General features: G+C 41.4%; 1 protein-coding gene across 1 annotated transcript in view; it reads left to right on the top strand.

Annotated features, from left to right (window-relative positions):
* The window catches only part of GRIK1 (glutamate receptor, ionotropic, kainate 1), a 187,346-nt gene extending 178,383 nt beyond the window's left edge, over window positions 1-8,963 (top strand). The window contains exon 18 of the mRNA XM_015422986.1: window positions 8,488-8,963. Within this exon, the coding sequence (XP_015278472.1) occupies window positions 8,488-8,643 (156 nt within the window). The 3' untranslated portion in view covers window positions 8,644-8,963. The remainder of the gene's footprint in view (window positions 1-8,487) is intronic.
* The last annotated feature ends 8,985 nt before the right edge of the window (window positions 8,964-17,948 follow it).

Genomic DNA, 17,948 nt, shown 5'->3' with positions numbered 1-17,948 from the left:
ACAGAGTCTGGGAACCAAAACAAGAAGAGTGGCAGACCACGAAGGCATCAGAACCACTTCACAGACATCAAGTCATTTAGAAAAGAAGGTCTGGGGGCAAAATTCAGATAGGGAGAATTTCATAACCAGCCTGAGCAAACTGTAATGGGCTTTATTAAAGCTTTATTAAAGAGTTAATTTAATGTCTAAGTTCTACAAGAAATTTGTTCTAGTCAGCTATTATAAAAAAAAGAAGGATATTTTCGTAGGAATTTATTTTCTCAGCTTTCTATCAAAAATTTAGTAGAAATGTAGATAGGAAATCCTTCATTCAAATTAATGTTGCAATCCTGAGTCAAAGTATAAATATGCATATTCTTCAAAATTCAGTTTAGAGTTGCATTGCAATTTTCATTTTTTGTAATTATGTTCTATATGTTTGGTATCATTCCCATTTTAATTTTTTGTTAATCACGCTTATCTTCATTTTCCTTTCTGCATGCGCCAAGGCCTTTTGTTTCTTTTATGGACTGCAGTGCAAGCAAACTCATCCATCCAACTCCACTTCTGGAACTACTTTATCTACGGAGTTAGACTGTGGCAAATTAATTCGTGAGGAGCGAGGGATTCGAACACAACCCTCAATTCATACTGTATAGTTACAGTAAAGCAAAGGTGTGTCCAGCTAACAGCAAAGCTTTTCAACAGGGGGAAAAATCAGGCTGGAATCCAAAGACCCACACCCCCAAGGAAGATTTGGGCTCATTTTGTTGTACAACTGTTCCTATACCTAAAATCTTTGAAAACCTCAGAGGACTTTCAAAAGCAGATGGGTGTTAGGGGTCTCTGGTTTAAAATAAATCAGAATCCCACTTAGCATGTCCATGTATAAGTACCTAAAGAATATCCCTTTGATTACATCCCCCGGCTACAAAAGCTGAAACTTTTGGATGATGCCAAAGAACTGAAATTCCTCAAAAAACCCCGCCATTTTGCCATATAATTAACTCCTGTAATTAATGCCTGAATATATTTGTTTTGTAGAATAAGAAATATTCAGACCTCTTTTAGTGATGATACACTATCACCCCAATCCAGTAAGGGATAGATAGATGATAGACAGAGGGAGAGGGAGAGATTAGAACATAAGAACATAAGAGACGCCAATGTTGGATCAGGCCAAAGGCCCATCCAGTCCAACACTCTGTGTCACACAGTGGCCAGAAATACCAGTGCCATCAGGAGGTCCAGCAGTGGGGCCAGGACATTAGAAGCCCTCCCACTGTTGACCCCCCCCCAAGCACCAAGAAGACAGAGCATCACTTGCCCCAGAGCCCCTAGCTATACCTTGTGGCTAATAGCCACTGATGGACCTCTGCTCCATATGCTTATCTAATTCCCTTTTGAAGCCGTCCATGCTTGTAGCACCCACCACTTCCTGTGGCAGTGAATTCCATGTGTTAATCACTCTTTGGGTGAAGAAGTACTTCCTTTTATCCGTTCTAACCCGACCGCTCTGCAGTTTCATGGAGTGCCCACGAGTTCTTGTATTGTGAGATTCTTACTGGACTGAGAACTTTTCAGGCAGGTGCAAAGCCCCTGATGCAGTCCACACTGTTTGGAAGCAGGTACGCCTTCCCATTTATCTTGCACTGTGAATAGGAAGGTGCAGCCCCTTCTTTCCAGAGATCAGATTTTCACAGCCATTCAAATGGATCTAGGTTTTCCTATATTTTAGGAATCTGCTTAAAACTAATAAGTTAAAAAGCAGTATGGGGTAGATAGATCTTTCCAGGGATGCACATCCTCAACTGTGTTGCAAGACTGGCAGACTTGGACCACTGGTGACGTGTTGCATGCATCTATGTTTGCACCAGAGCCCACAACTGCTTGCTGTGGCTTGTCTATAATTCAGCATTTTCAGATAAGAATTTTCTTTCATTTTACTTCCATATCCAAGCAGAACTAATTAAAATCTTGCTTTTCCTTCAGAATACGAAAGCCTGAAAGTGAGGGTTTTCAGTTTTAATTTTTAACCTGAGCTATACATCTCTATGTTTCCTTCCTTCAAAGCGAAAGCCTTCAGGACCCTGTTATCTTCCTGCAAACACCCAACGGAGACAGACGTTACTGCTTCTAGCTGACAGCACTGTGTTCATTAAGTCAAGATTTGGAAAACATTGTGTCTATCTAATTGACATTCATCAGACGATGCTCCCAAATAAATTGTACAGTTTATGTATCAGGAGATAATTAAGCTAGACTCTATGAACTAGGAATTAATCCTGTTCTACATTATTCTAGCACAGTAACAGAGTATATCTGTTAAATAGAATGCAGTTATAGAAGTTACAGCCCAGTCCTCTGTTCTGTCCCAACTTCATCATATTTGTGCAAGCATCTGTTAGTTATGGGGGAAAAATTGTGTGTAATGTAGCTTCCAAAAATCAATTTAGCTTCAAATTAAGATAGGTTATATTTGTATCCTGCCTAGGATTGCCAGCCTCTAGGTGAAGCCTGGAGTGCTCCTGAAATGACAAGTGATCTCTGAACTAGAAAGATCAGTTCCCTTGGAATAAATGGCAACTTTGGAGGGCAGTTCCTGTGGCCTAACATCACCCCCCCCCAACTCCACCCTCCTTAGGCATTGTCCACAGATCTCCAGGAATTTCCTTTACCAGAGTTGGTAGCCCTAATGCTGCCACTCATCTGCATCGAAACTCAGGCAGGATTCATCCTGTTCCCAACAGACCCACGTTTTCTTTGATTCAGCAAAGCTGCAGCATCATGTGAGGGGAGACTACGTGCACAGCTGGAGCTCCACATCTGGAGCCCTTCTTCAAAAGCTAAAATCCAATTCATGGGCTGTATTGGCAAAGACTTCAGAACCCCATTTAGACAGCTTGTTCTACTGCTAATTTGGTCTGACCCAGTTTTCACTGCTTTTACTTTGGGAATAAGTCTCATTGACTTAAATGAAAAACACTAGTGATCAGAAGGGCAACCTTAGTCTTTAAAAAATCTGTCATTTAAATGGAACACTAGCGTTGGGCTTCCTCATATTCTGGTGTGGCGTCGATTCAACCATCCTCCAGGGAACCTCCTTCCAACTTAAGTGGCTCTTTCTATAACAGAAGAGCTAGTTAGATGCTTGCACATGCTACACAATTGATATGTGGGCAAATAGCCTTTTCTGACATACAGGTTATATTCTGTGGATTACAGTGGATAAAATTTTGTTATATGTGTTAATAAAATCTGCTAGTTATAGATTTTCCGGGCTGTATGGCCGTGGTCTTGGCATTGTAGGACCTGACCGTTTCGCCAGCAGCTATGACTGGCATCCTCAGAGGTATACCACAGAAAGATGGAGTGCTCTCTGTCTCAAGGTTAGAAGAAAAATGGTAGGCAAGTAATTTATATCTACTCAGGAAGGTGGCTGAGTCATTATCTTGTAGGAGTTCCCCAGGCTGTGACATGCTAATGGAGGAGCTTTCCTGAGGAGGTTCTTTTGCATATGGATTGGCTGTTGAAATTCTAATCTTATCTGTAGTGCTATTATAAGATGTAGAACATTTTGTGTTTTTCAGGACAGGAAATCATGCCCTATTTTTTAAAAAACTCTCTTCTTTCCTGTTGAAATTGTGTTTATGTTTATGAATTTCAATGGCTTCCCTGTGTAATCTGACATGGTAATTAGATGTGTTGTCTAGCCTTTCAGTTGTCTTGAAATAAGATACTGTGAGTTAGGCTATGTGCAGCCCTACCCCACATTTCTGAGTAGATATAAATTACCTGCCTACCATTTTTCTTCTCACCTTGACACAGAGAGTACTCCGTCGTTCTGTGTTATACTTCTGAGGATGCCAGTCACAGCTGCGAAACATCAGGTCCTACAAAGCCAAGACCATGGCCATACAGCCTGGAAAATCTACAACAACTAATGAACTCCAGCCATGAAAGCCTTCTACAACATAATAAAATCTGCCATTGCCTGTAATGTTCACATTAATTTTCACAACACAACACACCACATTGCAGTTTTTTAAACTTGAGGGAACTACAAAAAACAGTGCAGCAGATGGAAAGAGAGAGATGAATTCTCCCTGGCTGAGTGCAAGTCTTATTGTATATCTAAACTACCTTGGGAAATTATGGCCATTGAAACCCTTTTGATTTCTTTAAATTTATTCTTTTGGCTGCAATACAATAATCTATAGAATTTTTTGTCTTGAGTGAAAAATGGTAAATGCTAAGTATCTGAGTATTTAATTTTTGTTATTGACACTGGATTTTATAGTTTGGGTACTCACAAATGTTTATTGCAACTAATTTGATTTCTTATGATGTCTTGCTATGGTCATCTGACCAAAACATACTGCTCACAGATGCAGGTTTATCTTAAAATTTCTTTTTAAAAATTCTGGCATTGAAGTGGTGATCTCATCTGAAAAGTTCAAAACAGTCTTTAAAAACCTGCCTTGCTTCCTAATCTCTATTTTCTGTGACATTTATTTAGTTTTATTTATTGAGAAAAGTTATGACTTGCTTCTCAACAGGGTTTCTCAGGATGAGTTACAAATAAAAACAAGCCTATGACTACATTTTAAAATAACTATTCAGCAACATCATAACTGTAAATTAACACCAGCACCAAGTCAAAGTCATATCTCATTAGACTTGAAAGGTCTGAGTAATCAGAAAAGTCTTTGAAGCCTTTTTGAAAACTTTCAGATCCCAAGTTCTGTCATATCCTAGGTTCTGTGAAGTACATCAAGTCATGGCTGGTTCCATAGGCTGGGGCTATGATGGGGGAAAAACTCTCAAAAGCAGCTAATAGCCTGATGTTATGTGGAACCATCAACAAAATTGTCTCTGCTGGATCTTAGTGAGTGGGAAGGACACGTAAGCACACTCAAATAAACCCAAGTTAGGGGGGGAAAGCCTTCATAAATGGTTTTTGGTATTTCATTTTCTGATTACTCAAGCCTTTAAAGTCTAATGAGATATGACTTTGACTTGGTGCTGGTGTTTTCTGTTGGGTATCCATTAAAAGTGTGGTTGGCTCCCAAGAACATGTGTGAAAGGCGCTCATGACAGTGGATGTTTTCCCATCTCCTCTTTTCCCCCAACAATCCCCTAATACTTCTGAGGACTATGGGAGCCTTGTGGAGAAAATGCCAGGGCCACGAGGAGCTGCAGTAAGGAGACAGAATCAGGTAACCATTGGGGTAATAAAAACACCTCCAGCAGAATCACAGAGTTGGAAGGGACCTCCAGGATCATCTAGTCCAACCCCCTGTACAATGCAGGAAAGTCACAAATACCTCCCCCCATGCACCCCATGAATGCTGTTCCATGCCCAGAATATGAAAGAAAGAAAAAACCCTCCAGGATCTCCAGCTAAACTGGCCTGGAGAAAAATTGCTTCCTGACCCCAAAGTGGCGATCAGCATTTCCCTGGGCATGTAAGAAAGGGCCACAAGAACTAAGCATTGATGCAACCCTTCCTGATCTCCCTCTCATGATCTGCCTAAGTTCACAGAATCAGCATTGTTGTCAGATGGCCATCTAGCCTCTGTTTGAAAACCTCCAAAGAAGGAGAGCTCACCACCTCCCAAGGAAGTGTGTTCCATTGAGGGACCACTCTAACTGTCAGGAAGTTCTTCCTAATGTTTCGCCAAAAACTCTTCTAATTTAATTTCAACCCATTGGTTCTGGTCTGACCTTCTGGGCCAACAGAAGGCAACTCTGTACCATCTGCTATTTGACAGCCCTTCAAATACTTGATGTTTATTGCATCATCTCTCAGTCATCTCGTCTCCAAGCTAAACATACCCAGCCCTTCAATCTTTCCTCATAGGACTTGGTCTCCAGACCTACTCACCATCTTCGTTGCCCTCCTCTGGACACATTCCAGCTTGTCTATATTCTTCTTAAATTGTGGTGCCCAAAACTGAACACAATACTCTAGGTGAGGTCTAACCAGAGCAGAGTAAAGCGATTACATCACTTTCCATGATCTGGACACTATACTTCTGTTGATACAGCCCAAAATCGCATTTACCTTTTTAGCTACCACATCACACTGCTGACTCATGTTCAGTGTATGGTCTACTAAGACCCCTAGATACTTTTTGCACATACTACTGCCAAGACAAGTCTTCTTATGCATTTGGTTTTTCCTCCCTAAATACAGAACTTTACATTTATCCCCATTGAAATTCATGTTATTTGTTTTAGCCCAGTTTTCCAGTATCCTGACTCTGTCTTCTACCATATTTGCTACTCCTCCCAATTTAGTATCATCTGCAAATTTAATAATTTAGAAGAGTAAGGAGAACCAACTTTAGAAGAGTAAGGAGAACCAACTGTGCCTAGTTCCCTCATCCTCACTTCATCCTCTGATGCTTCGTGGCATTTTGTCCATGATGTTCCTCTGATCACAAACAACAACTTTTCCGTGGTTTTGTGGCTGTTGGGGGGAAGAGGAAAGTGATAGATATCTATCCAGTATTTTAAAAAATATTTTCTCATCCAAAGATGGTTTTTGATACAAAATTGTGATTTCACCTTTATTTAATCAGGACTTCCTCTCTCCAGAAGCAAAATCATTCTGGTTAGCGATGAAGACAAACTACCCTGCATGTGGCAAAATTTCTAGCAGCTATTGTCAAATTACATGACAACTTTTGCAATAGCAACCTTAAAGTTCTTCCATGTTTTCCTGTAGAACAAGGTTTATTGCGGGATGAGGGTTTGCGGCTTATGACTCTGGTTGTAAAAACAGTAAAGACAATAAATAAATAAATAAAATAAAAAGATACAAAACTGGTAAATAACGAACAAGATGATTAGCAGGCGGTGAGAAGGTGAAGTAGTCTGAGCTGCAATCTCAAAAAAAAAATCTAAAGTACTTCAGTTTAAGCATCCTTTTATTCTATTGAAGTAAATAGGATTAATCTAGCCAGGATTAAAAAACTTGGATTTAGATCAGGGCATATTTGCTGTTGACTGATGAATATTCATTTTTTGGAAAGTGTTTATTTGAAAATTGAAAAGCTACACATATATAGTGTTTACTTTAACAGCTGCACAATCTAGCATTAAACCATCAAGAAGGAATAATTTGTATTTACATTTTTACACTGCTATCCTAAGCAATCTTATATAGGGATGGGCATAAACTGGCTCATGAATGAAAGTTCGTCACAAATTTCAGCCAGTTTGTGGTTCGTGATGCAATATTTGTGAACTGAAGTGCTGCCACAAACTTCCATGAATTTTGATGCAGTTTGTGGTGGGTCATAAAGAGCAGAAAGCAGGGGTTTAAATGGCTCAGAACCATTTAAACCCCTGCTTTCTGCTCTTCATGAAAAACAGCTGAGAAGCAGGATCCCCACTGCTCAGTTGTTTGGTTTAAATGTCTCAGAGCCATTTAAACCACTACTTTCTGCTTCCCACCACTTTTCTCAGGGAGCAGAAGGCAGGGTTTTAAACTTTAAATGGCTCACAAACTCATACAAACTGGTTCAGTTTGTGAACCAACCTCTCATGAACCAAACCTCAAAAATGTAGTTTGTGCCCATCCCTAGTCTTACACTCTTCTAAGTTTAAGTCAATTGGCTTAGATGAGTGTCAATTCTGCTTAGGATGGCACTGTTAATTTTGCTTCTGTAATTCTGATCTAATGTGTCCCTATGTGAGGACACACATCTCACTTATGTTCAAGCAACATGAATTTGATACATCTGCAGCCCTTACTTCTTTGTACATCCCTCACTTAGTCAAGTTCCCACATTTAGTTATGTTCCCAACACTTGTTCAGCCATTATGGGAGTAGCATAGTGGATTGGATCCAGCCAGCTTTTTCACTCCATCTCACTCAGTATTACAGCCTCCACCCCATATGGCTTTTGTACATGCAGATCCCATGATCCCTATCACAACCTGTTCTTGTGGTCAAAGGGGATCTCTCAATTTTTTATTGAGAAAAAATGCCATCGTTTTTCAGTTGCTGAGAAAGCATGGCGTACTTATTCAGAGAATTCATTTTCTCAAAATGTTACAGTGTTGTTCAAGGATTCTAATTTCTTATTTTGAAACTATCATAATAGCATGCATAGCTTAACTATATTTCTAAATATTACAAAGAAAAATACTATCACAATCCTACAGTTATATTATCATTTTCCAACACTATAGCAAACAATCATGTTTATTTTCTATATACTGCATCATAGAAGACCAACTTTCTTATAAATTTTAGTCTCTGAAGAGCTGTAAATTTAGTCTTCCCAGATTCTATACCTTAATCAACCATTCACTGTGATGTCCACTGCCGTGCAAAGACCAACTGCACAGCTGCCAACAAATTTAATATGTCACGCAGGGAGTCTAAGCCCTATAATATGAATTACTCAGTGTAAAAATTGGGTATAAATTGAACAAAATACTATCTTTTTCAAATGTAAAAATCCTTAAGCCTTTTTTCTTGTTTTCTACCAGTGTCTTTCTTTCAATGCCATAATGGAGGAACTTGGAATTTCCCTCAAACACCAGAAGAAATTAAAGAAAAGGTCAAGAACTAAAGGGCGGTCATCATTCACAAGTATCCTTACCTGTCATCAGAGGCGGACACTGAGGAAAGAAACCATGGCTTGAATGAACACAGCTTTATACATGGGCAATATCTGGAGTAAAAGACAAAGCATATTTTTTTAAAAAAACTTTGAGGCCCACTTGTCCCTTGCTTGGAATACTTTCTGAAAGAAACATTAATGTTGTTCAGAAATTCACTGTGGTTTTCCCTTCTTTAATCTAGAGAAGGTACAGCTCATTCAACATCCTCATAAGACTGGTGTACTAATAATCACCTGGGAATTGTCTCACTTTTACTTTTAAGATGATTTGTATGCTCACCTCTTTTGCATCTCTCTTCTTGTCCCCCATTCATTGTTGTATCTGCTTTCTATATGAATAAAACCAGGGATTTTTCAATATCGAATGATTCTTTTATTTCCCCATTAGAAATATTGTGTGTGTGTGTGTGTGTTATCACCATGATCATTTTTAACCTGTAAATTAGACTATTATGCATCTAGCTTAGCATAGATTTTCTGACTATCAGGAGCTTGTCATAGACCTAGGAATAATCGCTGGTTTGGGGCTTCACAGCCTAAGAAGTAAAAATAAGCAAGTAGATAAGGTTTTGGCACTATGGTAGCACCAGCTTATTTGCACAGCATATCCCACCTTATCAACAGATTTGATTTGTTAGCTGTTGTAGATTTTCCAAGGTGTATGGCCATGGTCTTGGCATTGTAGAACCTGACATTTCGCTAGTAGCTGTGACTGGCATCCTCAGAGGTATAACACGGAAAGATGGAGTACTCTCTGTGTCAAGGTGAGAAGAAAAAAAATTAGTAGATATAAATTACGTGCCTACCATTTTTTACTTCTCACCTTGACACAGAGAATACTCCATCTTTCTGTGTTATACCTTTGAGGATGTCAAATGGGACTAATTCACTTAACTCCCATGTATTTAGGCTGAGGCTTTTTTTGTTGTGGTACAAAGTGCCTTTAGCTTGGAAGGAATTTGGTCTTATTCAGGCTGTTTCCCTATAATTCTACTTTGAAATGCTTTCAGGCTGATTGGAGTTTTGCTGGAATCCTTCTGGGAAATGCCTTCTGGCTAAATGAAGTTTTGCTGGAACCCTCATCTTAATTTTACTGAAATATGGGGGTTCCCATATGGATGTCTATATGATTTGGTATCAAGAGAGCCTCTCAGAGCTCTACACAATAGGTTTTGGTTGTTACCATCCTAAATAACTGGGTGTCATCTAGACTTGTCAACTCACTGCCTCTTCCGACTCCAGACCATCTCTCTTATAAATAAAAGCCGAATGGTGGTGGCACTTCTCTAGAACATTCCACATGTTCCGGAATTGGTTGGCGCGCTGGTGTGTCACTCAGAATCTGTCCCTATCCACTGGCTGCATTGCTTGAGTCTCGCCTCCAACAGTCTAAACTTTTTGCTGTTCCTCCCCCCCCCCTAGCCAGTCAGAACACAGAGGTTATTTGCATATGCAGCCTCATTGGCCTTTGCCTCGGAACACAGAGGTCATTTGCATATGCGACTTGATTGGCTTTTGCCTCTAACATTCTAAACAGTTTGCTGTGCTGAGGTAAAATGTGTCCAATCTCCAGGTGAGGGCTGGAGATCACTCAGAATTACAACTGCTTTCCAGACGTCAGAGATCAGTTCCCCTGGAGAAAATGGTGGGCTCTGTATCCTTATATGCTGCTGAGGTGGCCCCCGTATGACAGCCAATGTGACGTAGCAGTCGGCTTCAGAGCACGGGAGAGGCTGCAGGTGTGTGGGAGGTGGAAAGCTGAAGAGTGAGGGGGAAATAAAGGTAGGTTGATGATTGGCTGGGAAGGCGATAGGATTCCCAACTCCAGGTGGGAAATTCCTGGAGATGTGAGGGATGGAGCCTGGAGAGGGTGAGGTTTCAGGAGGCATGGGACCTCGGACAGGTACAAAGCCCTCCAATCCAACTAGTCCCTTCTGAGGAACCATCATTGCCAATCTCCAGGTGAGGGCTGGAGATCACTCAAAATTACAACTGTTCTTTAGGTAGCAGACATCAGTTCCTCTGGAGAAAATGGTGGACTCAGTGTCATTATACCCTGCTGAGGTCGCCACAGCAAATTGACACTGAGTGTCCAAGGCCGGGGCACCCGCCCAGAGCCTCTTTCTAGAGGCCATTGTATTTATTTCCACAATGGGCCTTTTTCCTAGTTTATAAATAAATTAAATAGCCCTGGTACAGACCTCAGAGGGACCCCACTTCTTGTCCTTTAACCAGGTACCAGAGGAAAAGGCAACCAGCTGCTCAGTTTGGCACAGTTCTGCTCTCAGCTCTCCTGGGAACAGGCACAACGTCATTGCTATTCTTTCACATTTCTTGTATTTTAATAGTGAACCAGTAAATGTGGGTGCACTGAAAGCAGCACAAGCCTTGAGCAGCGGGTGTCTAATTTCAGGATATCAAATCTAAGAGGAAGAAAGTGCCTAATAAAGAAGGCATGATCCTGCATAGTCGCTATTTTGCTAGGCATCTCTCTAGTGCATTTTTAATCTCACTCTTCCTCCAAGAAGCTTGGGGTGGTTTACATGGCTCTCTATTTCTCATTTTCTCCTCACAACTGTGTGTGGCACATTAGGCTAAGAGAATGTGACACCCAAAGTCACCCAGCAATCTTCATAGAGCTGGGGGGATATGAAGTGAGCCCCTGTCTCTCAGATCTTAGTGTACCACTACCCCACAGTAGCTATTTATGGAGCACATGTCTCCACATAAGTAGACCAGAGCCAAGTATTCCTGAAGAACCATCACATGATGTCTGAAATATCCACTTATTCTAAATGGGAATCTTAGTTTCCTGCTGTGCAGCCCATGTCTCTTCATACTAGAATTTCCCTTTTCTTTTTACTACTCACTGAACTCCCTTTCTCCCAGAGCATCCTTTTAAAATGGTATGAACAGAGGAGAAGGATGTTCTGCTGGTAAAATTCTGCTTTCTGGTTGAAATACCAGTTATGTCACCATTGTGGGAGCTGACAAGAGACTTGCACTTAGGCTAAAAAGCTACCACTATATCCAATGGGGTTCACAAGTTCCTACAGATCAGATATATCCAATTGGAGAAGGTTTTGAGCCATGAGAAAATCAGAATTATAAAACAATGTACAGTGGTCATGCAGTGTTATCTTGCAATTCTGGTTTTTTACACAAATTAAGCAGATAAAATTAAATGAGAGTTTTGGCATTTGACAGATGAAGGCAAAGTAAAAGTGATAAAAAGAATTGTAACTTCACATTCACTTAGAAAAAAATTGTTTCTACTTTATGTATTACTAAAACAAAACCAAATCTTCCTAGCTTTTTCAAGGCAAAGTCATCAAGCTTTTTCTGAAATTTTACACACAAAGAAGAACAAAATTCAGTTAAAGCTTTGTTTGACCTTTACAGTATTAAGACCAATACTTTAGGTCCTTAATTAATTTACTTCATGACAACTTTTCAGAACGAAAAATGGGCACATTAATTTCACACACAAATCTTAAAAGAGATCCTACAAAATGACATTGTAAGTCAAATAGGGAGACCTTGATGAAACCCAGTGGATAACCTTGGCCTAGTTTGAATCTCTTTCATTCTAGTTTACTTCATATGGCAGTTGTGCAGATAAAACGGGATAATCCCAGTACATGTCATGCTGAGCTCTTTGAATGCAGTGAGAGACCAATGATGCAAGAATGACTGAATCACTTTATTAATCACTAAGTACAAGTAGCTTGTATTAAGGAGCTTCTCAATGGCCCTGTTTTATGGAATGGTTGCACAGAAGCTGCATGTGCTGCACCATGAGAGAGACCAATAGCAATTCAATGTGATCTTTCAGCAGAGTATTAGCAGAGTATTAGCAGATATTAGCAAATTGGTATCACTATGGATTATCCCCCACTGTTCAAGTAAATTTTCAGTGTGGTCTCCCCGTCCTGTACCCAGGTTTCGGTCACTCACGCCACGTCCGCTCTCTGCTCCAACAGGAAGTCCCTAAGGACTGCGGTCTTGTTGTTTATTGACCTGGCATTGCACAACACCAATGACGGAGGGGAGTCAACCATCCTAGCCCCACCGCTGACCACCTTTGGAATGAGTCGCAGGCTGGAAGGGCACCGAGCCAATCCGTTTCTCCGTGCCCTTCCCATCGTTCTATGCCTGGACCCACCGCTATACTTCCCCCTCCCCAGGAGCACCGAAATTTGTTGAGCAGGCATCACCATCCCTGTACCGAATGAAAGCCATTGTGGTATTTTACTAGTGTTTTAATTGTATATATTTTATTTTTATCAAATTTTATGTAACCCGCCCTGAGCCTGCCATGCGAGGAGGGCAGGATATAAGTTGAATAAAATAAATAATAAACTGTTTCTGCCAGTAGAAGGCAGGGGGGGAGAGGGAAGGCCCCTTTCTGGTTTTGCTTTGGCCTTTCAAGGAGGACTTCTTGGGGCCACCCCTGGCAGCAACCACCAAGCAACTCATTACCATGCAACCTGCATGACTCATTCAGGCCTGGCTGCTCACTATTATTCAACAGCAACCAGCCACCCCTGAAAACTAGTGTTGGGCTAGACTATCAAACTAGGATTTGGGAGACCTAGGTTTGAATCCTCATTCTGCCATTATGCTAGTATTGCCAACACTGGGTTGGGAAATTTAGTGGAGCTTTAAGGAAAAAAGAAATGTCCCTTAACTCGCAGAGCATGTGATTGATACAAGAATCACTGTTATGGATTCAGGTGGGTAGCCATGTTGGTCTAAAGCAGCAGAACAAAGTTTGAGTCCAGTGGCATCTTTAAAACCAACAAAGTTTTATTCAGGGCATGAGCTTAACTTTGTTTCACTGTTAATGCAATGGTACATGAAATTTAAAGTTGAATTACTTTAAAGCCGGATCTACTGTATATTGACTGTCCTCACAGAGAGCCAGTTTGGTGTAGTGGTTAAGTTCACAGACTGTAATCTGGGAGAACCAGGTTTGAGTCTCCACTCCTCCACTTGCAGCTGCTGGATGACCTTGGGCAAGCCATAGTTCTGTCAGAGCTGTTCTGTCAAGGACAGTTCTCTCAGAGCTCTCTCAGCCCCACCTACCTCACAGGGTGTCTGTTATGGGGAGGGGAAGGGAAAGGAATTTGTAAGCCACTCTGAGACTCCCTTGAGTAGTGAAGGGCGGGGTATAAATCCAATCTCTTCTTCTTCTTCTTCTACAATGCTTTATAGCAGAGTTGGTGGGCAGAAATTCTGGCACCTATTTTTACCCGGATCAATGAGACTGGGGTAATGCCTAGGTCAGGATATTGTGCCATGCAATAATTATGTCAATCAATTTAAAGGGTGATTCTTTGGATCTGCAAAATTACCGTCTTCTTAGTTTTTTAGCCATACTGGAAAGCTGTATGTTTTCATTGTCATAAAAAGTTATCAACCTGGTTGGAAGAAGAACTTCTGGGTTGAGAACAGGCCAGGTTGCCAATCTCCCCTGGATATTGGCAACAATGGTTCCCCAGGAGGAAATGGCTAGTTTGAAGGGTGGAAAGGAGAGAAAGAAGCATGAAAAGGTGAGAATATGGGGTTTGCCGGAAGAAAGGAAAGAGGAAATTGTGTGGGAGTGAAAAGTACACAGACGGAGAGTGATTTCAGCAAAGCGTACTTTATTCGATCAGGAACAAGACGACTTTGGCTGGCTCACAGGCCGGCTTATATTCCCCGAGAAACTGCCACCCAAAACACCCCCCCCACTTCCCAATAGGTTATTTACAGCAGCCGAGAGTCCCATTGGCTCTCGGCCAGGAACCTAGCCCCCTGATTAGAGCGGGCTAGGATCCGCATAGTCCATTGTCTCTTGGAGCGAAGCTCGACGTTTGTCTCTGGACTTGTCTGGACATGTCTGGACTTGTCAGGACTTGATACACCACAGGGAGGGTGTTAGCCAAATTTCCTTAAATCATTATTTAATATGGGGAGTTATGATCTTAAATCAGGCGACTGTGGGGGCAAGCATCTGTGTATGCAGGGGTTGCGTTTCCTCCAGATGGGAGAAACACTTCTTCAGATAGCTGGTACTCTTTAGCTGTGAATGAAATAGAGTTTCAACAATTCTCCTTCACTACTTTTCCATTCGCTCCACTGATAGGTTCTCTTTCTGCTGATTAGGCTTCTGCAATAGTGGTAGAAAAGTAATAGAAGATACAACCTCACTTGGGGATTAGCAGCAATGGTTCCCCAGGAGGGAAAGTACAGTCTTTCTCCTCAGTGGAGACCAAAGCAGCTTACATCATTGTCCTCTCCCCCTTTTGATCTGCACAACAACCCTATGAGGTAGGTTAGGCTGAAAGTCTGTGACTGGTCCGAAATCACCCACTCAACTTCCACAGCAAGAACCTGGGTCTGGCTGACCCTACTCTGAAGTGCTAAGTGCTACGCCTAAGGTAGCCAACCTCTAGGTGGAGCCTGAAGATTGCTGGATATCACAACTGAACTCCAGACAACAGATCTCTCCCCGCCTGGAGATAATAACTACTTTGGAGGGTGGGCTCTATGGGATTCTATTCAGCTGAGGCTGAGGTCCATTTAATTTGAACTGCAAGTACATATCAGAGAATGGTGGCTCTAGCTGAACTAGTGGTGGTTCTCATTGCCTAACTCAAATCTTCCAGGAAGGATTAGCCTGAAACATTACTCCCAGATATCTAAACTGTTCAACTCAGTCAATATTATGACCAGCAATTGACCATTTGTACTTTCTGTTCCCTCATTTCTTACTAAAAAGGAGAACTTTAGATTTCAAGTAATTAATAACCAGGCCTTCTTTGGAGCAGTAATCTGAGAAGGGATGTAATAGTCTACACATTCCTGCTACTGATCTTGAAAAAAATGCTGTATCATTGGCATGTAATAGTGCTGAGAGATCTAGGAGAATGAACAGAGTTGCACTCCGTCTGTACATCTCCCAGCATAGGTCATCCACCTACGTTTCAGCCCCATAACCACACCACAAACAAGATTAGAACGAATCCAAACTATCCATTGCATTCAGGAACACTTGGATTTGTCCAGCGACCAACCATTCAGTCATCTTTCTCAACAGTACAGTATATTTTGGACATCTTTGGACATACTTTGTTAGCTGCGTAGGAGCCCTTGTGAGGTCAGAAAGGCAGGATATAAATTTGTAAAGTAAAATAAATAAATAAAATATAATACCCAGAATAAAAATTATGCCATATCTGTTCAGCTCCCGGCACTGCCAGGCAATATAGCAAGATCCCTCCTTCCCTTTTTAGCTTCCTTTCATTCTTTTCTGTCTTATAGAATCTTCAAGGGTAGGGATTTGTCTATTTTTACCTCTGTGAGGCATCAAGTACATCAAGACAGCATTCTTGGGCTGTGATCATACGGAGAGGAAGCTGCGGCAGGCAAACGATTCCCCCGCGGATTAAAGGGACGCGATCAGACAGACACATTTGTCTGGCATCCCGGCGTCTTGTCGCGCCGCAGGGGTGGCGCAAAAAAAACACCAGGGAAAGGTAAGTATTATGCGGAACTGCGGGCAGGCAGACGGAAGTCTGATCACGCAAACACGCATCAGTTCACCCCGGGGCAAACAGCCTCGCTTCCCGCCCACAGTTCCTCGGTGGTGTGATCGGAGCCTTGGTATGTCTTAAGTAATAACGTTTTTCTTGGGGATGTTTCATGTTGAATACTTTTCTACACAGCACTTAGAGGAAAAATTTGATGGCTATTTTCTGGAACCAGAGGGATTTTGCCTAATAGAGAACAGCAGTATCCTGAGTAATTATTTTATGGTAGGGACTATTGAAAAAAAAACAAATGGGGAAACAGTTAATTTCTGATCCTTACACAAAGAAGAATCAAGATGCCTGTGATTATAAATCAAAGCTGCATACCAAAAACAAATACTAGCATAAAACATGTCAAACATTTTTTGGCCTTAAAGGCAACACCATAATATGTAACAGATGATGTCAGGCCATTTTAACAGATGTTCAGAGTTTTGTACTAAAATGTATAAACAACCAGTGAAGGATAAAATATATCACCAATGGAATGGCATAGCTTTGGTTTAAACAAGTGTGGAAAGTAGGGTAGCAAGGTGGCTCTACTCTTGACCATACAAAATGTATTCCTCCGTGAAGCAGAGGAAGATCCAGAAAAATACCTGAATTCAATGAAGCTTCTGCAAGTTCTAAAATTCTTCAAATAACAGAATAGAAGTCCTCAAAGTCTCTGCCTGAATTTCTGGCAAACACTACTTTTATTTGGGTACAGACAGAAAATTCTTTTGAAAGGGGATCAACTTACAGCACTCACTGGGTGGTCAATGAGACAGAGCATTATGTGGGGGATGCTGCGTACCCAGCCTCATTAGCTTCAGAAAGATAGGCAGAGACTGAAGCACAACATCAGCATGCAGATCTCGTAGGATTTAACTGACAGGTGCACAAAGGATGCTATCTTGAAAATGATAAATGCATTTATAAATTCAACAAGTTTTCAAAACAGTTTTAACTAAGCAACAGCAGCGGAAATGGAAAGCACTTCTTCCTTCATACAGCCAATCACACTATGGTGCAGATTGTTAACAAGCAGGCATTTGCAAATAATTTGCAGAGAGGATGTTAACTGCAGGGGGAAGGAAGTGGATGATGGACTCCATTCCTTTCCTCCCTACCACCTTCCTCCCTACACCAATAACAAATCCTGAATGACTATTCACCTCATAATCTCTTCAGCAGCACAGGAAGTGCTGTTTCAAGGACTTCTGAGGGAGGCAGGAACTTCTCTCACAGAACATGTATCCTCAGAACCTAATTCTCTCTTCACTTTAAATTATTTCAAGGCACAAGGAAAAACAGTAGAAAGCATCACTTGACAGGCAGGATCAAACGGGTTTATGCCTCCTGGTTCTGTATGAGTAAACAGTGTATTTCCATTTCAGACAACACAATTCCACCAAATCTCTATAAGCCCAGGGTGGGCCACTGCCTGCATGGTGCCCATCAAGGATATTGCCTAAAAGCTGACTGAAGTACACTTGAATAACCCTGAGCCAGAACAGTTTGGGGAATTTTGCAGGGAGATGACCAATTCATTCTGATTCCCAACCCCTGGCATTTTTAGTGAAAAGATAGGCAGTCTTTACCTTCTCTTACCTTGCTGTTCTCTCCTGGATAGGCACAGTGGTTGTCCACACAGACCACTTTGCTATTATAGAAGGTGATAAGAGGGCTACCCATAGTGACTCCCAGGACAGGAGAAACCAGTTCCTTACCTTGTTGGCTTCATTTCCCCCCTCCTGCTCTGCTCTTT

The sequence above is a fragment of the Gekko japonicus genome, unplaced genomic scaffold, assembly GCF_001447785.1.
Source record: "Gekko japonicus isolate JY-2015 unplaced genomic scaffold, Gekko_japonicus_V1.1 scaffold178, whole genome shotgun sequence".
Classification (NCBI taxonomy): Eukaryota; Metazoa; Chordata; class Lepidosauria; order Squamata; family Gekkonidae; genus Gekko; species Gekko japonicus.
The sequence above is the reverse complement of the archived record's forward strand: the minus strand, read 5'-3'. Positions and strand labels throughout refer to the sequence as shown.